Genomic DNA, 22,743 nt, shown 5'->3' with positions numbered 1-22,743 from the left:
AAGAGCATAAATAAATGTATCATGGTAATGGTATGTCAAAAACCTTATGTTGTAATATTTGCTAATTTTGTTTAATAATATTTAAATATGTAATATTTTTAATATAAAATATTTATAATTGTATAAATTTCAAGCTTAAACACATATTAATGTCATCTTAATGTAATGGACATATTTAAGGAACTTAAAGTACTCAGCAAAATAACTATATCCTCATAACATACACCACCATCGTGATATAAAATTACTCAAAATTAAATATTTAGTCACATTAATGGTGCATATATAAACTTTTTTCCTAAAAAATGTTATCCCAAAATGTTTTATATATTACATAATCAATTAATTTTGTGGCATTTATACTAAAATTAAAAAGACTTCATCTGTTTTCTTTTGTTTGTTTTTTTGTAAAAAAAAAATGACTTTAAAACACTCAAAACTGTGATAGATTATAAATGATGAGCCATTTTTGACACCATTGTAAAATAGCAGCTAAATATACATGCATATCAGCTGATATTGATGAAGTGAAGTTGTCTGCATTGAACCTCCACTGGTTGACACAACTGTCACTGGGTATTTACCATCACACTGCCAGCCCTGATTTTTTATTTAAAAAATGACAAAACTCTCCACCTTTACACTGTCATTGTATTCCACTGATAATTTTCTCTGTCCTTGTCTTCAGCGCTGTAGAGAAGTTAACAGGACAGACGTTTGAGGATTACTCCTTTAAAGTGTCTTATATTTTGGATATGGATGCTGCTCCACCATTGCCTGCAACCCGGAATCGCCGGGGTGGAAGGACATCACGAGAACAGGACTCCCAGCCCGGGACCTCTGGAGGCTCCCTGGGGCTCCGACAGAAACAGCCAGACTTCCCCCTGCGCATGCTGGTGCCCACACAGTTTGTGGGAGCCATCATTGGCAAGGAGGGTCTCACAATCAAAAACATCACCAAACAGACACAGTCTAAGTGAGTGTGATGTATTGATGTGGTTAATAAGAGTTCATTTTGTGGACCTCAATTCATATAAATACAATTCTTATTTTTATAATTATATAATACATTTATTAATTACAAATGTGATATACACTACCGTTCACAAGTTTGGGTTCGGTACTATTGTTTTTTTATATATACAGTATATTTTTGATAGGAGCCTCCAAGGCTGCATTTATTTGACCTAAAACAGTGAAAAATTTTACAATTTAATTGAACTGTTTTTTATTTTAAACTATAATTTATTCCTGTGATGGCAAATGAATGTTCAGCATCATTACTCTAGTCTTTAGTGTCACATGATCCTTCAGAAATCATTCTAATATGCTGATTTGCCGCTAAAGAAGCATTTCTTATTATCCATGTTGAAAACAGTTTTGCTGCTTAATATTTTTGTGGATTTTTTTTTTTCCAAGTCTCTGTGTCCAATTTTTTTTTAAGTTAAAAGGAACTACATTTATAATGTTACAAAAGATTTCTATTTCAAATAAATGCTGTTGCTCTCACATTTGATCAGTTTAATGCTTCTTGGATTTATAAAAGTATTTGGGCCAGATTTACTTAACAGGGCAATTAGCATGAGAGCGCAATTACATAAAAGCGCAGATGGGAGTGGAAAGTTCTGCGCGTGATCTACTTATGACACACATATTACAGAACACAGACGCAGCTGGATCATTTCCCTAATGACTAACGCAATTTACCAAAAGCAGCTCAAATTAGCGTAGAGTCGCAAACAAGCAAGGCGGGTGAAGTACTAACAACACAGGTGCAAAATGGGTTAAGACATGTTTTTTTTGAGCGATAGAAAATGGTGCAAATACCAGTAAATTGACTAGCGTAAACCTTAGTAAATCACCTTGCGTGATTCATTTAAATACTCTCCTCTCATAAATTTTGTGTCTGAAAGAGAAACTCCTACAAATGCATATACGATACGCAAAAATGACTGTCCGTGCCTTTTTAGCAAAATTTTTTCACTGCTTGTCTTTAGTAAATCCTGACAGTATTATTTTTTTAATGCCAAAAGTGTTTGCGCTGGCGCAAGCTGTTAGTAAATCTAGCCCTTAATTTATTTCAAACTGTACATATAATTGCTTAAATACAAATTTACATAATATATGATATTAGTACACAGAAAATGTGTACTATCCATTGATAAGATCATCGGTATATTTTGGACATGAAATATCCTGAAAATGTCACATTTATTAATCAAATCTGGCTGTGACCATCAATTCACGTTGATTATAAATACCTGCTTGATTTACAGTGACAACTTTTCACAGAGCTTAGTTTGATCGCTGCTGAATGGTCATGTTCCCGTCCTGTTAGGGTGGACATCCATCGTAAGGAGAACGCGGGAGCGGCAGAGAAGCCCATCACCATCCACTCAACTCCTGAGGGCTGCTCTGCCGCGTGCCGTATGATCATGGACATCATGCAGAAAGAGGCTGATGACACAAAAGTGTAAGTCTGATTCTTCCGAAGTCTGTTTTTATTTTGCGATGTTCTTTAAATGCATCTATGTAATTGTTAACTTGTGTTTTTGCTTCTGTAGAACTGAGGATATTCCTATGAAGATCCTGGCCCACAACAGTCTGGTTGGAAGACTGATCGGGAAGGAGGGCAGAAACCTGAAGAAGATTGAAGAAGAGACAGAGACCAAGATAACCATCTCCTCGTGAGTGTCTGTTACGTTTGATGGCTTTCAGCAGGTGAAAACAATGGAAGCTCATAATTATTTTGTTTTGTGGCTGTTATTTTTAAATCTATTATGTTTTGTATTTTTAAATTAAAGCTGTAGCTCTTGTTTTGATAGGTAATGCTGTTTTGTTGTCAAGATATTGATCATAACATGACCTGAACATGTGATGTGACCTTGTAATGGGCTGCTGAGTGCTAGGATCTGGTGCAGAGCATCAGTGTACAGGTGGTTTTAAGTATTTCCCAGAAATAAAGTGTGTGCTGGTCACACAGATCGCTTAGGAAGTGAGTCACCCAATTAAACCCTAACCAGCACTCCTGACGTCATTGCTTAGCTGTCCCTCTAAAAACAGCCTTATTTACTAATGCTCATCAATACAGATTCAAATAACTTGCTTTCTACATAGAGTCCCACTTCCTTCCAGGTGGAATCAGAGAATAATGCATTAGAATATTCAGCACAAGAACAACACAGCAACAATACAGTGCAAACATCTATGCAATGTGACATGACATCAAATTCTATGACGTGGCGCAGATCTCTCGTATTCTGTGCTCCAGTTAACTCATGCTTTATGGTTAGAGTCCTCACCATATTTTGAAGATGTGGTTGTTGTGCTTACATTGTGCATTCAGCGAGATCAGACATTATACCTCTGTATAATAAATTATTATACACAATCAATTGAAATTAAATGGAAAATGTAATAATATTAATAATAATATTTTTTTAATTAAAAACATGATGAATGATGTTGACATGATGTTGATACGGTAATAATAATGATAATAATAAATGTCCCCCTAAATATTTCCCCCTTTTTCAAATCAAGTAGTGGGTCACCAAACAATGAACTCTGGAAACACAGGGCTTAGATAACATGGAGAGCTAATAAGATAATTAAAAGATCAGGTGAATGGAATCGTTAATCAAACACACTGGGAAACTAGGTCAAATGACAGGACATGCAGGCAAACAGGAACAAAACCAAAACACGTCCTCGCGCAGTAAAAAGGTCCATCTGAGGAGGAGGATGTGGAGCTGGAGAGGGGTGTAAACAAACAGAGACAGTCAATATGGGGGAGTGGAAGGGTGGGAGGAGCCAGGAGCAGGAGTAGCCAGGCAGGGACCCAGGAAACAGCCAGCACAATGATCCAATGCGGAGTCACGGGAGAAAGGAGCCATGGTGGAGGCCTGGGAGGAGGGACCAGTGATGCAATCTCCTGTGACAGAGCCGGTCGTGGTGGAGACCCAGATGGAGCCGAGGAGACACGGAGTCAGGGTGACACCGCAGGTCTGGAGGGCCAAGGTGGAGCTGACGGCTCTTGGGAGCGAGCAGAGGCGTGGAGCCGGAGCGACCGGAAATGGTGACGGATGAATGGTGACGTGTGGATGACAATGATCCCCTGGCGGCAATGACGGAGATAGGTCAATGGTGCGGACCTAGAGCCTGGCAGTGACGACAGCCCACTGTGGAGTCGAGGGAGGGAGGACGACATCTGGGGGACGACCGATGGAGGTCGGAGACCCTCTCCAGAGACCCTCCCCCCTACAGAAACCCACTGTAGCTGTAGGGGTGGAGAGACAGAGCACAGCGGACGGCTGGGATTTCCGTGACGGAAGCAGAGTGATGACTGACCAACGGGGAGCCGGTGGGATGAGGAAACCCGGTGAAGCCACAAGGCCGAGGGTCTCTGGTGGAGCTGAAGGTGGTAGGAGCCAAGGCGGGGCCAACAGGTTGACGGGCCGATATGGAGCGAAGGGATCCGAGGCAGAGCCACAGGATCCTCTCGCTCAGGCGAGGCTGGTGTTTGCACAACCTGAGGATTCACGTCACAGTAAGGTGTATCCAGAGAAGTCGAAAGGCTGCAAGTATCCAGAAGAAGCGGGGCTGGAGGACTGGCTGAGTTCTGCGGTGATGGTGATAACAGGAAACTTGACGGGATCAATGTAGGTAAGACACAGTCCATACAATTCTCAATGTTGTCTTTAAACAGCAATGGTAAAGAAAAAACAGATAAATTACAGTCCATAACGATCTCAATGTCTTTAGGCAGCGATGATGTAGAGTACTATACTGGGTGGGATAGGTTTGGAAGCAATACCTCCGTACTGAGAACGATCAGGCAGTCCTCAGAGTCCACTTTTACTGGCATTCCCTCAGCCGCTGGTGTTGGGGCTCACACCCCTGGTCAGATTCACTCTGGGGCCCCTGTTCTGGGGTGATGGTCAGCGCTGTCCTCCTTTCCTCCAGCTCTGGCTCACTCACCACGGTAAATCTCCGTCTGCGGGGGGCTCACACAAATTCTCCGCGGTCGAAGGTGGTGAACCGGACTCTGGGTCCAGCTGTGTTCTGGATCGGGAGTAGACACTCTCCAGTTCTACTGGATGGTGGTAATTTGCCCTTATCCAGAACAATGACTTCAGGGTTTCGTTGTCGCAAGGGCAGGTGATGGCAAGACGACAAAAGTCAACTGAAAAGTCCAAAAAATGAAGGCTTCGGCAGGCTAAAGCAGTGAATTGAGCTGCACAGTCCATATTTAGTTGTGGTCCGGTCATCTGTTGCACAAGCTCTAAGATAAACGTGACTGGACACCAGAGAACTGAAAAGACTGCAACTAAATACAAAGTAAATGAGGGTTATGATGAACACGTGACTGAAAATAAACCAAAAGTCCATGAAAACAGAAACTAACTGAGCATAACTGTGACATGAGCAATATATTTTTACAGCATTTATTAACCTTTGTAAATGTTAATGATTAAAAATAAAATTGTTCATTGTTTGTTTGTCAGTTCATTAACTAATGTTAAGATACGATTTAATTCTAAAAATGTATTAGTAAATGCAGAAATTAAGATTAAGAAATGCTTTAGAAGTATTTTTCATTGTTAGTTCATGTTAAATAATGTAGTTTACTAATGGTAACAAATGAAACCTTATTTTAAAGTGTTACCATAATAATAATAATAATAATAGAAAAGATATTGACACATTCAGACTGAAGTAATATTTTTAAAAACATTCTAATATTAGTCAATACAAATATGGTCACATCATATGCACAATATAATAATTAATCATCAAAAATGCCCTCAATTCAAACACTGCTCCAATCTGACAGGATAAATTTGTGTGTTTCTTAAATACGTACCAGTAATTTTACTCTGCTTTTTCTCTTTCTTGGTCCATTCTTCCCACAGTTTACAGGATTTAACTATTTATAATCCAGAGAGAACCATTATAGTGAAAGGGAGTATCGAAGCCTGTTGTAGGGCTGAAGTGGAGATCACGAGGAAGCTGAGGGAAGCCTATGAGAATGACATTGCTGCTATTAACGTAAGTGTTTGCGGTTTTGATGACAGGATTTTCACACTTCATTTTAATCCACTGTCTTTGATGTTATAATCAATATGACATTTTTCAGATTTAACTTAAAGAAACACTGATATGTTCTACATAAAAATGCTGTTTATTGTGTGTCAAACGTGGTCTGCCTTGAGTCAGAGTCCTGTAGACGACAAGGCTTTTAGACTGTTTGCTTGTGTTCAGTTATTGACTGTGTTTATAGGAAACAGCCTTGAGTCAGTTCATCCCCTGCCGTGCATAAGGAGAACGCATCCTGTCAACAGCCATTCACGCAGACATGCACACACATGTACACCATTCTCCCTGTTTACACACATGACGTCACTGCCTGTGCCTGAGGGAGGTGAAGCCATAGACAGAGCAAATACTGTAACAATAGCATCATCGTTCTAGTTTACACCGTCGCATTATCCGAGGACTCCTTTCATCTTTAGTGAGTCATTTATTTTGCGGTAGAGGCCTATATCAACTACACAGATCAAATTAATGCAGTTTCATTTATAGTCACACATTAGTCAGTCCTCAGTCAGGCATACGGTAAATTATTCATGCTTGGATCAAGTGTTTTTGCGACAGTTTCATGTGTAACTGTCTGTTAGTTGAACCGTGTAAACTTAATTCCGTTTTGAATGAAAGAGGCACAGCAGATGAATCAGGCAGAAAATGAAAAATCAAGTATATCTCTGTCAAGACTAAACAGCATACAAACTTATCTAAAAGCGCTTACCACATAAAATGATGCACCGGGTCGATGGAGCCACCTAGCGTGACAGGAACGATATTACAAGATGTTATAACAAATTTTCACACTGTTAAGACTGTTCATACAGCTCAGAAATACATGGAAACTGAGAAATCTAATCTCAAATTAGAGTTATTATCAAGACAAACATGATAGCTTGTGTTCATGAACTGAGTAATCATTCATAATCCATGATGTTATTTCTCTGTCTTGCAGCAACAAACCAACCTTATCCCCGGGTTAAGCCTGAGTGCACTGGGCATCTTTTCAACCGGTCTGTCAGTATTGCCACCAGCTGCTGGGCCCAGAGGCGTCCCACCCATGCCCCCAACTGGCTACAACCCTTTTCTTGTGAGTGCAAACAAACCACAGTTTTATAACTACAACATATTTGGATGTTTCAGCCTCAGGAATGCATTACATTTAGCTTGGCAAAATTCAGATTTTAACAATTGTACTCACACCACAGAATGTTCAAAATTAAATTTGAATGGGAATAACAGGAAAAATGTACTGAATTGTAATTCACAGAAATGCAATGTAGTCACACAAAGAATTTCATTATTCCAACACACATTTTGTAACAAAATGTAAATAATTATATAATTAATTAGTACTAATTATTTATAATTATTTAAGTAATTAGACACTCATAAATTATCAAAATGGTTCAAACATCAAAACAGATTTTAAATCAATACAAATTTGTGTAGGTTACACTTTAAAACAGTTGTTATAAATTTCATGAATTTCTGGAAATACCCTTATGTTGTGTATAATAACATTTTTAATGGGGAATTTATACTGAAAAATTATATTTTTAAAAACTATTCTTGCAGAAACAACGAATTTCAGTCCATTAACATTCTTAAATTTTAAGGACTACATCATGTTTTCTACCTCAGTTCAATTTCAGCAATTAAATGGGACTTTAAACAGAATTCTAATCTAAATGGTGAACTATCCTGACATTTAGCCTCCCGATCACATTGTACACATCGTCTCTTTCTCAGTGAGTACTCACCTTAGAACGCATCTACTCATTGTCGAGTTGTGTAATCCTTCCGTTCGGTTAGCGTGCTGCAGGATTCCCCTTCATATTTAGTGATGAGTCAGACAGGACAGCTTATGGCTCACGGATGAACTAATGAAGGTAGAATGAGTGTGTGGGTGTGTGAGAAGGCACTCATTGAATGAGTGTTAGCTGGTTTTTATCATCCTCAGTAGGACTGTAAAACTTGATTATTACAACAGTTTTTTTGGTGCAGTTCGTTCTTTGCTTACGGTAAATCAAGCTCTCTACATAATATTACAAACTTTGGCATTTACTGTCAATAAGTTACAAAGCTTGCTTGCAAACTGTTGTTGAAAATCAAATGCTAGTAGAATGCTAGTATCCTCATCAGCCAGCTAGTTACTGGTTATGCTAGTCAGCCAGCTTTTCTTAAACCTTCATTACTAACTGAAATTAAAATGGAAATGTAAAATATTGTCAAAACATCTCATTCAAAATTAGATATTAATAAAAACTATAAGAGTATTTTAATGATACTAAAAAATATATAAAATACTAAATACTAGCACCCTTGGTAAATATGAGAAAAACTGACTATGAAAATTAGTTTTTGCAATTTCTCCTCTTAGTCTTTTATTCAGTCTAATCTTTTAATTAAAGTCACATTGTTGTAGGAAAACAATTCTTATAATAAAATAGATTTTTCCACAATTATTGGCACCCCTTCATTTAATACTTAGTGCAGCCTCCCTTTGCCAAGATAACAGCTCTGGATCTTTTCCTATAATGCTTAATAAGGTTGATGAACATATGACGAGAGATCTGAGACCATTCCTCCATACAGAATCTCTCCAGATCCTTCAGAATCAGAGGTCCATGCTTGTGCACTCTTTTCTTCAGCTCATCCCACAGGTTTTTTATGGGGTTTGGATTTGAGTTGTGCTGTGGATCATTGTCATGCTGGAAGATCCAACCACTGCCCAGTTTAAGCTTCTTGACAGGGTCGATAAGGTGTTGATTTAATATCTGCTGGTACTTGATGGAGTTTATGATACTATGTAGTATGTATCCTAACAAGTTGTCCAGGGACTTTGGAAAAGAAATTAGCATTAAAGATCCCCCACTATACTTCACAGTGGGGATGAAGTACTTTTATAAATGGCTATGCGTCTGTCTATGTCAGACCCGCCTCTGGTGTTTTTTATTTTATTTTAACCTCCCCAAACAAGTTGTGGTTAAATAGGTGAGGTCTGATCATAGTTTTGAAGACTTTCTAACCCCAAGACTCAACTAGCATATGCAATTCTCCAAATCTTTACAATTTGTTACAAAACCTCTTCTAGGTAGATTGTTACCATCACCAGTTGATTTAAAATTCTTAATTATTGCCCAGATAGTGACAATTGAGTATTCTTATATCAAGTAAACTGTTATGTTATAGCCATTTCATGAATTGTGCAGCTCAACAACCTTTTTGTCACACATCATTACTGTATTCTCAGGTGATGGATGACTATAGGAATTTGGCCTGTGTGTCACGTCATATTTAGAGCCAAGTGAAACAGGAAGTCATGATGACTTATCATTTAAGTGTTCCTGATCACTGAGGTGAACTTAAAAACATACCATATGAATTGGAATATACTTCAGTTAGATTCTTACTCATTAGTTAGGGGTGCCAATAATTGTGGTATACATACATTTCAGAAAACAAATATGGTAAGACTTTTTTTTCTTTCAGCTATTTGACTTTCATTAAAGGTTAGGTTTTTGTGAAAATCTTGAATGAAAGACCAAGAAATTGCAAAAACAATTTTTGATCTAATCATGTAAAGTTGAGAGCAAAAAAACAAACTTAATAAGAGTGACTTATGAACTTCTTAGTATTTCAGTATTTGCATGTGTAATAAAGGAGAGCCAGTGAAATATTCTTGAGATATAAACCATTTGTAAATTGACCTATCTCATCCGTTCCAGGGTCACTCATCACAGCTGGGTGGGCTGTACGGTGTTCCGCCTGCTAGTGCCGTCTCTCACCAGCACACAGTGAGTATTGGAACTGAAACTGTCCTGTAAAAAAGATAGTTCTGCTTCTAGATTATAATTAGTGGATAGTGTTCCAGCCACAAAAAAAATACTGCCAACAAATTTTGTTTTTATAATTGCATATATTGATACTGTATCTAGAGAGTGGGGTGGCCAATATAATTCTGATATATAATGCAGATATATATTGTATTTTATGTGCAATACAATTTAATGATGGCAAATATGATGTCCCCAAAATGATTTAAATGATTATTTAAATAAACACCTATTTTACACAATATATACTCAAAATTCTCCGAAATACTTAAACGCAGAAAATGTTTCCTATCCATTGACAGTGTGTTAGTAGATTCTGTAACTGACACAAAATGGAGTGACTAAATCTGTTAGTGAACCAATTGAACAATGGACAGATTTATCAGCTTTACTGTGATCCAGTGCAACAGCAATGTCTCATGTCATTTGAATAAATAACTTGGTAGTTATTCACCAAATAACAACCTCTTTCTCCATCCGACAGTACTAAGCACCACAAGCTAATGCTGTTAACTTATGAATGAAAAATCTCTGAGACCTCTTCAATGTATCACTGTCACCCATGCTAAGAGTCTGAACAATGAGTCATCGGTTTCGTACGGTTCACACTGGGGTGCCAGGCAGGTCAGGTCCTTTAGGCCATGTTTACACCTGGTATTAAGATGCGTTTTGGTTGATCGGATCACAAGTAGACGAGGGACACTCTCCCGTTTACACCTGGTGTTTTAATCCGTCTCTTTTGTCCACTTTCACCACTTCTGTCCTGATTTCTTCTAGGAGAGGGTCTATGGGTGGATAAATATATGGGTTTTTTTCAGATCTTTCGATCTAATGGACAAAATAATCTCACGCAATTTATATTTGAACGCAGCCAGAAACAACGGAAAAACAAACGGAGAGTAGCTTTCGTTTCTGCACTGACAACCGCAAGACCATGCTGAATGCGGTGAGTGTGTGTTAGAAATCAGGAATGTCGAGAGAACATTGCTTGGTATGTTTTTCGTCATCAAACTAAAGTTAGGTCTTCAGGCGAAAAAGTTTGAATCCTGTCTGTCTGGCTAGTGCTCTTCCCATAATGTTTATGCATCAGGTCAGTAGGCAGAGAGTAGGTGGTCTTTTGTGGCTGTTCGACCACAAGAGTGTTTACTCTACGAAAGCAATGCCTTTTCGACTACCTCTGGAAGTGGTCGAAAGTGAACAAGCTCAAAATGTTTTAGACCCTGTTTACACCTGTATTTAGAGTTGTCCACTTGTGATCCAATCGACCAAAACACATCTTAATACCAGGTGTAAAAAGGGCCTTAGAAACAGATAAGTGGTTTGTGTTCTCACTTTCGTGATAAATGGAGAATTCAGGGCTCAACCTCCAGCCTGTGCTGAACTGAGCCGTATCAGGTACAGTTCAGTAACTGGAGTAAACAGACTCATGGACATTTTTACGAACCACTTTTGTAAAAGGATCACATACTCGGGTGGATTTTAGAGGAATCCCTGATTTACAGCATCAAACTGAATTAGAGGTGTAATATTTTGCATGTTTCTTCTGCCCTCTCCACTGCAGGCTCCTGAACAGGAGGTGGTCTACCTCTTTATCCCAACTCAGGCTGTCGGTGCTATTATTGGCAAGAAGGGTCAACATATTAAACAACTGGCACGATTCGCAGGAGCCTCTATTAAGGTAGGAGTTCCTGCCTACTAAAATGCCTGCGCTGTCATGTCACATCTGTAAAATGAAGGTTCCTTGTATGTTTTTGTTACGCAAAGCACAATTATCCGTCTAGTTTTCTGTGTCCCATTGCTGAGATCCTTGATTTGAATCTAACAAGATTTGGCCTGGTGCCAAATAGTGTGGGTGAGCCAATCATCTGTAACCTCCTCACTGTTGATTCAGCCAGTCCTGTAGGTTGTTGGGTAATCAGTAGGGTTCCGCAACCCATATTTCAGTATGTGTTTGTGCCTCGGTTCATTTCATGTCGAATGGCATGTAAACTATTACACTACCGTTCTAAAGTTTGGGGTTGGTCAGATTTAAAAAAAAAAAAAAAAGTTTTTGAAAGAAGTCTCTTATGCTCACCAAGGCTGCATTAATTTGATCAACAATACTTACAGTAATTCTTAATATCATTGAAACAGTGTACACTGTACACTGTCAGTGACCTTTTGACTGTAGCAACAGAACTGTTCATAGATGTTTCCTATATATTTCAATAAATGCTGACTTTTCACAAAGTGTGAGTTGTTGTATGTAATTTTACAGTGTGGTGCATTTTACTGCAGCATATGGTTTAATGACATTAAATATTTTACCAAACTGAATTCTTGACCACAGAGTCATAATACAAACCGAACATTGATAAATTGAAACTGTTATACCTCTATTAATTTGGAAAAGGTCCCTCTGGTGGTTGTGTGATGTGACTTCAAGAGAAAGAGCTGAATGAACGGTTCACACTTCAGATGTAGCTCTAGAAATAAAAGGAATATTCTTTAAAGCAAATTAATCTATGTCAACAGCATTTGTGGCATGTTGTTGATTATCTTAGAAAATAGTGTTTGTTCATATCTTGAATTCATATCTTGAACAAAAACGTGTGTACAGAAACACACTCATAGTGGAACTCTCCTCTGAGCTCATCTGTTGAAGGTATGTTGTTCTTTTTCCTGTTGTTGTTCATGTTCAGATCGCACCTGCAGAGAGTCCTGACGTCACTCAGAGGATGGTCATCATCACTGGCCCACCAGAAGCTCAGTTTAAGGTAAAGGAATATAATACACACTTAAAAGCCCAGTACAGTTAGTTACATTCAGTCTAAGTGCAATGGAATGAATGAATGATTGAAAATGTGAGTTTGGTCCCAAAAGTATATGACGGTTGATAAGAAATGTAAAGGCCTTTAGCACTGTTGTACCCTATCATGCCCCTGAAAAATAGTGTCTTTGCTTCTGCATTTCAGGCCCAGGGCAGGATATTTGGGAAGCTGAAAGAAGAGAATTTCTTTACTGCAAAAGAGGAAGTGAAGCTGGAGACTCATATAAAAGTGCCCTCTTCAGCAGCTGGGAGGGTCATCGGGAAAGGCGGCAAAACGGTGAGAATACAGTCAAATATAAAGGTATTAAGTAAGATCAGAAACTTTCAGTGATGCGCCATACATAACATAGTAGGACTCCTTCATGTATCTGGATTGTGTTCTGTTCAGTGTGTTTTAGATCTGTTTTCCTGTGACCTAGTTTCTCCGTCTGTGTCAGTTTCATTCTGTTCACCTGGGGCCAGTTGTATAAACATAGCCCTTATGTTGACTGTGTCTTAAATACTAGTATGACCAACAAGTGTTGAGTCAACGGGCAATCAGTCTTACTTTCTAGTATCAAATTATACCAATCTAAGTTTTTATATAACTGTTGCGGCAAACCGCCCGTCACCCCGCATTCCCTCATTAGTACCAGGTGAAACTAATCTGCAATCCGTTGCGTGTGCCCAGGCCGGATAAGGCAACGCACCGTTGCTATTGTTTGTGTGCACCGGGAGCTGACGCTACGGCAGACAGCAGCGCTGGTTCGAGTATTAGAGCTTGATGTCTGTTTTAAACACTGTGCGGGATCGGGTACTCACCAAAGAACTCTGAAGTGACAGCCGGTAAGCTCTGAAGCTCTGCTGGTTAAGAACGCATTACTTTGTCATGCTTGCTAGTTGCTGTTACCAGCGTGTGAAATATAGCGTTCAATGACATTCTGTAAATCGCGCCATTGTTCTTAAGTAGCGTATTTTTTACTTATAAGGTGTTTATTGGTGTAGTGTGTTGAAATATGCCTACTCATATATATGTTTATACTTCGTTTAACAATTAGAGTTTTTAACATTTATTTAAATTTAATTTACTTAGTTTGCCTAATTTGCTTGGTTTAATTTGGTAACTCATGATTTGGACAGCTGTTTAAATACTTTAAATACTATGAAATACTGCTTAAAACCTGTTTGATATAAATAAAAATAATAACTTAAGTGATTTGACTATATAATTAAATATAGATTGTTTAATTATTAAAATAGCAATTAATTTATAAATATGGTTAAAAGCATAGGTTGTTTCATAGACTTTATGGTTAAAATCCAGTCAATTAAACTATACAAATGTGTAAAAGCTATTAAAATGCATTTATTTTGTACTTTAAATATAAAATAATTTATTGTTATTGGGCTGTATAATACCTACCAGCTTTAACTGAATGTGTAATATTTACCAACTCAGACCTATGTGAAATATATTTTAGGCTTGGTGAAATATTCATGTTTTAAATGGTTCATTAACTTAAGGTACTGATGTATTTGATGTAGTCTGTGCAAAAGTTAAAATTAAGTCATGTTAAACCTGTCAATTTATGCACTTTATTGGGTTTGCTGGTGATTAACACTGTATGTATGTATGTTTATTTCTTTAAAGGTTTTTCACCTACATGAATGCTATAATAAATAAATGGATGGAAATAATTCACAAGGCCTAATCATTGAGTGGAATCCAGTTTACAACTTCAAATAGTGAGAACCTATCTTTATCAAGTGTGGGAAAGCGCACAGTTAGAAAAGCCACTTGACAGTGAAAAACCGCAGCCAGGATTGGAGGACCTTGAAACTCACCTGGAGGCCTGGAAGAAAAAAGGCTGTGGTGTCATCCCAAAGAGTGCTTTATTATTCCGTTGCTCCAACCAGAGGGTATGGCGGAGACAAAGTCGTTGGAGCAGCTTAAAGCTGAAAGAACCAGCGCAAAAAGACTCTTTTCTCAGCTCCTCAATTCCGTTTCTAGGACCCATAGGGGTATGTGTGAGGAAGAGCTCAAAGAAAGCTTCAAAAATCTTTCACTACAAGCCACAAAAGTCATGGAAGCCAAAGAGGATGGAGGCTGATTTCATCGCAGAGGTTGAGGCTGAGCTGGATGCAGAGGACGTGCCAGCATTAAGTCTTTTCTGTTCAACCTTGTGCGACCCTGGAAGCATACGATTTCATGCTGAGCCACCTGGGAGGATTGGTTAAAGCTGCTAGAGAAGCGCATGTCCGGTGGAATCGTTGGGCCCCTTCTGCTGAGCAAAAAAGACTTTAAAAGCCATCTGAGGGAGCTTGAGATCTGTCTCCCCAAGCTGGTTTCCAGAAAGACTGAATTTATTCAAGCAAAAATCGAGCAGGATTCCGAGAGAGCAGTTACAGCCAATAGTTCTCCAAGGCCAGCCATCAAGTTGAAGCCTACTTCCCTTCCCAAGTTTGCTGGAAGTAAACGTGATTTTCATCGCTGGAGAAAGGAGTGGGAAGCTCTGCAGAAGCAAGGCAAACCAACCGGATCAAAAGAGGTGAAGAAATTTCAGCTGCTGGACAGTCTCGATGATAAAGAGAGTTTCGACTTACAGTTTATAATACAGCAGAAGAAATATTCCATGTTCTGGAGAATCGCTTTGGGAATAGAGCTGCTATTGCCCTTGAAATTGTGGAAGTTGCAAGCAATGCTGGCAGTAAGAGGTCACCAAGCCAGGAAAATAGTGGAGCTGATTCAAACGATTGACAAAGCCCTGCACGACTTTGGTGAGCTTGGAGACACCGGCGGCATGAATAATCCCTTGGTGACAATCCATTGAGAGCAAACTCCCGGAGTCACTGAAGAAGGAATGGCTGATTTATATTGCTGATGAGAAAAATGCTGTTGCACCACAAACTCGTTTTGACAAGCTCCTCGAATTCCTCAAAGAGCAGGAGGCAATATATGAGCAGCTGGAACAGTTAAGAGAAGATGAACCCAGCAGGAAGGAGGCCAGGTCTGACCCAAGGCATGCCATAACAAGAGCCACCAAATTGAGCAGTGACCCAGCAGGTTGTATTGTCTGTGGAGACAGACATATGTCAAAAACTCATTTTGCATACTCAAAGAGGACTGCGGCAGTCAAGTACGAAGAATTCACCTGTAAAAGTCCAGCTACTCGTCAGTCTCCTGTGTATCCTGCCGCTCAATCTAGCACCGCAGCCCTCAAGCGAGACTTCCTGGAATGGTGGAAGTGGGACAGCATTGGAGCCGCCTGTGAGCCCAAGTGTGGAGGTTGTCGCTGCGGGAATTGCCAGCCAGGGGGTAAATAAATTACACTCGCTGAAGAAAGGGAATGGTGAAAAATGGCTTAACATGTAAATGGAGATGAGCACTGTGAGGAACCACACTGGCATGCTAAGTACCCATGGACAGAGGATCCAGTTTCCCTGCCAAACAACAGAAGGGCTGTCGAAGCAACATTCCTCAGGACAGAAAAACAGCTGACAAAGGAACCAGAATGGAAAGTTGCCTACGCAGCGAAAGTGCATGACATGGTCCATCGCAAAGCTGCAGTAAAGTTGTCAAATTAGGTGATTGAGAGCTGGACCGGGCCAGTGTGGTACATCAGTCACCTAATCGCTCCAAATCCTCACTCTGTCACAACCCCAGTGAGGCTCGTCTGGAACAGCAGCCAAAAGTTTAGAGGCTTGAGCTTGAAAGACCTGCTGTTCAAAGGTCCCGACGTGCTCAACCCCATTCGTGCTGTCCTGTTGAGGTTCTGAGCTGGAGTCTTCGCTGCCTTGGGCGACATACGGAAAATGTATAACTCCATCTTGCTGGAAGACCGAGAAGTCCATCTGCACAGATTCTTCTGGCGCGATTCTGGAGGAGATGAAATTGAAGAATATGCCATAACAAGGGTAAATATTGGAGACAAACCAGCAGGCTGCATTGCTCAACTGGCCATGCGAGAGACCCGCAAACCTACCCATATTCAATCACCTTAAGAATGCTGCAAGAAGATGCTTATGTCGACGACATCCTGACTTCCCACGACAGCATGGGTTAACTGAATGTCATCACATCGAATGTTGAGCAGATCCTAAAAGCTGGCAGATTCCACATAAAGCCCTGGGTCTACTCAGATCAAAGTGGGAGGAAAGAGTCCGGAGACAAGATGAAGACTGGGCCAAAGACTATGATCTTACCAAATCAGCTGACAAAAGATGATAATAAAGCCCTTGGCCTTGGATACACGGTACAAGATGACAAACTCCACGTCATGATTTCCTTAAATTTCTCAAAGTACTCAAATCCACTCACCAGAAGAGAACTTCTAAGTCAAGTCTCAGGGCTGTATGATCCACTAGGTCTGGTGACACTAGGTTTTTGCCTTCCAAGAGGCCAAAGTTGACTACGGCCCAACCGAGAATACCTGGGATGCAGCTTTGTCGGAAGGGCTCCGGGAGGATGCAGTCAATCTTCTGGAAGAGTATGTTGAGCTGGGACAAGTAAAATTTATCAGACCCCTGTCACCCCCAGATTCTGCCGTCGAACCTGTTGGTGTCACCTTCTCTGATGGCAGTGAACATGCATACGGAGCAGTGTTGTATCTGCATTGGAGCTGCAGTCAAGGCATAACCGTGAGGCTTGTTAAATCCAAGGCCAAACTGACCCCCCTCGACCATAAGGGCGATGCCGTAAAAGTGGAGGTGTGCGGAGCTGTCTTTGCTGCCCAGTTAAAAAAGTACTTCCAAAGACATTGCAGGGTCCAAATTGAGAAGTGGTATCATCTCGTTGACAGTCAGAACGTCTTAGGAGCAGTACAGCGTGAAAGTTATGGCTACCAAACCTTTGCGAATCGAATTGGAGAGATTCAAAGCAGCACCAACGTCCAGGATTGGTGGTGGGTTCCAGGGCAAATGCACATTGCAGACATCATCACAAGAGGAGCTGGCCCGAAAGATTTGGATGAAGACTCTGAGTGGTAGTCAGGTCCAAATTTCCTCAAGTCTACCAGGGAATGAGTGGCCAGTTAAATATGCTAAAGATGTTGCTGCTGCAGCCAAAGAAAACATCACCAAGATCCAGAAAAAAAAACGTTTGTCGCCGCACTTATCAGAGCTCAGTTGAAGAAACAAGAGGCGGAAGAAAATCGGAGTTCAACCCAGATGGGACCAAGTAGACCACCTGGTGGAAGAGCAGTTCAAGAGCTAATTGATGTGAAGAGATTCAGCAATCTAACACGGCGGCATTGGTCTGGAGAGCTGCAAAAAAGTTCATTCAAGTCAAGACAATGGACAAACTAAAGTGGGAGGTGGTATCATCAGCTGGTATTATCACTCTCAAAGAAAGAGAAGATGCATTCAGAGACCTCTGCTTAGCAGTGCAAAAAGGTGTGATCTTCTCAAACACCACAATAGATCGACTGGTTGTCTACAGAGACATGGCAACTGGACTTTTGGTGTGGTGGCAGAGTTCAAGTCTTTCATGAGGACCTCAAAACTGTTCCCCTCTTGTCCTTTGATGCCTGGATCGCAACCTTGTTGGTTTGTGAAGCTCATGACAAGGGACATGATGGAGTGGCGGGGACCTTGTTGAGGATGAGAAGGAAAGCATGGGTTTTAGGAGGAAGAAGAGTTTCTCAAAAAGTCGTTGACCTATGCATCTCCTGCAAAAAAGCAAAAGCCAGAGTATGTCAACAAGTAAACTACTTGAAAAGACCTGCTGCACCATTTGAGTTCACTGCCATCGATCTGTTCGGACCCTACCAAGTAAAGGACAATGTCAAGAGAAGAGCGTCAATGAAAGTTTGGGGAATCTTTTGCTGTATGGCAAGTAGAGCTATTCATGCAGAGCTGGCCAACACTCTTTCTACAGAGAGCTTCCTATTGGCATACCAGAGGTTTACTGCAATTAGAGGTCATCCCCGACAGGTCTGGTCAGACCCAGGAACCAATTTCATTGGTGCAAAACCTGTACTGAAGGATCTGAATACTTTCCTGGAAAGTCAAGATTATGGAACCATGGAGGAGTATGCAGTTAAGAATGGAACACAGTTTGACTGGAGAGTGTATCCAGCCGATTCACCACACCGAAATGGAGCTGTGGAAGCTGTAGTGCGTGTTACAAAGAGAGCTCTCCAAAGTCTTGGAAAAGGGTCAGACCTCACTTTCAGCGAGTTCTTAACAGCACTTCAACTAGCAGCCAATCTTGCAAACGAACGTCCCATTGATGCAAGAGTTCAGAGCTGGGAAGGCTGCATACAATAGGGTGAATTCAGGTTGATTGGGACTCTTTTTGCCATTGAGATGACTGGAAAAAAGTATTAAGTATAGTAAATTATTAAAATAGCAATTCATTTATAAATATGGTTAAAAGCATAGGTTGTTTCATAGCCTTTGTGGTTAAAATCCAGTCAATTAAACTATACAAATGTGTAAAAGCTATTAAAATGCATTTATTTTGTACTTTAAATGTAAAATAAATTGCGCATGTAATTTATTGTTATTGGGCTGTATAATACCTACCAGCTTTAACTGAATGTGTAATATTCACATATTCACGATATTCACAATATTCAATGTGTAATTACCAACTCAGACCTATGTGAAATATATTTTAGGCTTGGTGAAATATTCATGTTTTAAATGGTTCATTAATTTAAGGTACTAATGTATTTGATGTAGTTCTGTGCAAAAGTTAAAATTAAGTCATGTTAAACCTGCCAATTTATGCACTTTACTGGGTTTGCTGGTGATTAACACTATGTATGTATGTTTAATTCTTTAAAGGTTTTTCACCTACATGAATGATATAATAAATAAATGGATGGAAATAATTCACAATAATTCACATTGATCCAGTTTACATCTTCATATAGTGAGAACCTATATTTTTCAAGTGTGGGAAAGTGCACAGTTAGAAAAGACACTTGACAATAACTGACTTGAAACAGTTTTGAACAGTCTTAAAGAAAAAAATGTGATGACTAAGTTGTAAGACTAGTCTTGACTGTTTATGCAACCGGCCCCTGGTGTTCCCTCATTTAGTCTGATATATATATATATATATATATATTCTGTTTTGTTCAGTTCTTGGTCCTGTCTCGTCAGTGTTTTACGTGGTTGTACTATTGTTTCCTGAGTTTCCTTGCCTGTTGAATTTATTGGATTAAATAAAAAGTTTTTGCTGATCTCCTTCATCTTCTTGCAGAATCGATAGTTTATTTAGGTTTTTTTTTTTTTTTTTTTACACCCTATTTTCCCCCTTCCTCCTTTCACCATGGACTTTGCAGTTTGCCATTTGTGGGTGGAGTCACACACCAGGGACTTTTTGGAGTTGGCATGCCTAAATCACTATCCAGACTGCTCGCTCTGCGTTTTTTACATTGCCAGTCTGAGCCGTGTCAGTGAGCCCTACTGAGTCTTATTCCGCCCCGAAGCCTGAGCCCCACGACACGTCTGACCAGGTGCGCGAGACTGCAGCAAAGGCCATCCCAGAGAGAATGCTTGCGGAACTTGAAGGTATGGATCTACACCTTGGTCAGACGTCACCCTGGCTCCACCGCAGGGTTCCTGGCTCTTGGTTGCACTTCTGCCCTCCATCCCTTTGGCTTCACTGGGCTCTGCCTTCCCGTCGGCTCCACCTTTGTCCTCGGTCGCACTGGCTCCACTGCGGTCTTCTGGATTCCCGCTTCTGCCTCGGCCCCATGAGCCGTCAGCTTCGTCTTGGCCCCCTGGCTCCGTGTCTCCTCGGCTCCATCTGGGTCTCCACCATGGCCGGCTCCATCACAGGAGATCCCATCCCTGGTTCCATCGCACAGGCCTCCACCATGGCTCCTCCCTCCTGTAACTCCGCCTTGGAAAATCCCACTGGCTGTGGCCTGGGACATCATCTGGCTCCTGCCTCCCTGGTTTTTGCTAATCTCCTTCATCTTTGTACAGCCACCCGTTTTTGTGACAGGGTGAGCAAACACAGACGATGTGGCCTCAACCCTCAGTGTGGAATTTTTTTTTTTTTTTTTTTTTACAATGGGGGAAACAGAGTGTTCAATAGGGTTTATTTATTTATTTATTTCAGAGTCTGAATGTCCTATTCACTCTGAGCTTGAGTAATATGCCAGACCTAACATAGGATTCTGATTCACAATAAAATATGTTTACATCGTTTCAATAGCACATACCATCACAGCTGTTTGCTGTCATCACCAGTCAATATTCCTTTCATTATGCACCATTATAAATGATTGAGTCAAAATGTGTTTGCAGTAGTAAACAGTGATTCTGAGAATCCATAAAACATTTAAAATAGCTTTCCCAAAAACAATGAAATGTTCACTGTTAAAGAATGGGAACATTGTTGATTAATCAAAGTTAATGTGGTGTGAATAGTTCCTGAGAGAGCACATATATGCCACCAGAGCAAATTTTGAATATGTTATTGTTTTGATAATTGTTTTATATGTACCTGACTGATTTTTCCATGTAATTTGCTGTGCAAAAGGACTGAAAAAAATCTATGAAAGCTTTTTTCAAGCTATTTAAAGAAAAAAAAAAAACTTGATTAAGTTTGGTTATGTTATATAACTGTTACGTTTCGGTCTAAGGCTTTGAAGAGAGCAGGCTGATCCAAATCACTGTGACCAGTGATGGTTATGTGTTTCAGGAACTGTACTATTTGCTTCTTGTAAATATGTGTCTCTATTCATGGGTACTTCAGCCACCAGGGCATCATTTGTAGAGTAGATAGATGTTGCAATTGGGACCCAAGGCAAGGGCATAACAGCAGATTGGTCTTGATGTATGTCATGTACCTATGAGCAACTGGATATGTGCTGCTTGTTCTTTTATAAATCTGATTGACACATAACATTGGCACACTTTGACCCAACTTGCATTATGACTGTTAGGTAGTGATGTCATCAGCTTGTTTCTCTGAACCTCTTTCAGGTTAACGAGCTGCAGAACCTAACCAGTGCAGAGGTCATAGTGCCACGGGACCAAACGCCAGACGAGAACGATGAGGTCTTTGTCAAAATCAGTGGGCATTTCTTTGCCAGCCAGGTAAATTATACATGATATTTCTCAGAAACCTTCTGTGTTGTTTTGTTCTTAAGGACTGAAATTTACAGATCTAGTATGTACTGCTTTAGTAATGGATCTTAAATCTGAAAACACGCTATGCTCTATTCCAAGGGTTTTCAAAGTGTGGGACGTGTCAGGGGAGGCGCAGAGTAGGGCTGACCGATATGACTGTGTCAGTCAATAGAGATTTATCTGTATGTAAATGTATCTGTGCAGTGCAGGACTGCTTAAAGAAACATGGATGAATGGCTTTATTTATTTCAAGCTGGGTGGCCCCATCTACACTCATTGGTCCAAAATAATGCTCACCTTAACTGTGCACAACATTTCATTTCAAAATGTAATTGAAATCTGCAACATCAAGTGTTATACACTAACATTTAAAAGTTTGGGGTTATAATTGTATTCATCAAGGACAGATTCAATTTATTAAAAGTCAGAGTAAACACATTTTTAATTATTTAATTTATTTAAAATAAAGGCTTCTTTATATTCATAAAAGAGTCCTGATTTTTTTTTTTACAAATATTAATCTGCACAACTGCTTTCATCATTGATAATAATAAGAAATGTTTCTTGAGCAGCAGATCAGCATATTATGATCATTTCTGAAGGATCATGTGACACTAAAGACTGGAGTAATGATGCTGAAAATTCAGCTTTGCCATCACAGGAATAAATTGCATTTTAAAATATACTAAAATAGATAACAGTTTATATAAATTGTAATAATATTTCACAATTTTACTTTAATTTTTATTTTAATTTTTGATCAAATAAATGCAGCCTTGGTGATCAGAAGAGACTTCAGAAAAAATCTTACTGACCCCAAACTTTTGAATGATAGTGTATTTTACTTAATTTTGTTCCTTGACCATGTAAAGCGAAACGCTGTTGAATTGGGTGTAAAAAAACAAACATGAAATCATAATGTCTTATGGTGCCGCCTTC

General features: G+C 39.8%; 1 protein-coding gene across 2 annotated transcripts in view; it reads left to right on the top strand.

Moving 5' to 3' along the window:
• The window catches only part of igf2bp2a (insulin-like growth factor 2 mRNA binding protein 2a), a 70,040-nt gene that overhangs the window by 43,421 nt on the left and 3,876 nt on the right, over positions 1-22,743 (top strand). For both annotated transcript variants that reach the window (XM_079882096.1, XM_079882097.1), the window contains exons 6-15: positions 689-976; positions 2,339-2,473; positions 2,565-2,687; positions 5,916-6,051; positions 7,040-7,174; positions 9,816-9,884; positions 11,485-11,601; positions 12,605-12,679; positions 12,878-13,009; positions 21,658-21,771. In XM_079882096.1, coding sequence (XP_079738222.1) covers positions 689-976; positions 2,339-2,473; positions 2,565-2,687; positions 5,916-6,051; positions 7,040-7,174; positions 9,816-9,884; positions 11,485-11,601; positions 12,605-12,679; positions 12,878-13,009; positions 21,658-21,771 — 1,324 coding nt within the window. The remainder of the gene's footprint in view (positions 1-688; positions 977-2,338; positions 2,474-2,564; positions 2,688-5,915; positions 6,052-7,039; positions 7,175-9,815; positions 9,885-11,484; positions 11,602-12,604; positions 12,680-12,877; positions 13,010-21,657; positions 21,772-22,743) is intronic.

The sequence above is a fragment of the Squalius cephalus genome (genome assembly GCF_949319135.1).
Source record: "Squalius cephalus genome assembly, chromosome: 9".
In the NCBI taxonomy this organism is placed as follows: domain Eukaryota; kingdom Metazoa; phylum Chordata; class Actinopteri; order Cypriniformes; family Leuciscidae; genus Squalius; species Squalius cephalus.
The sequence above is the reverse complement of the archived record's forward strand: the minus strand, read 5'-3'. Positions and strand labels throughout refer to the sequence as shown.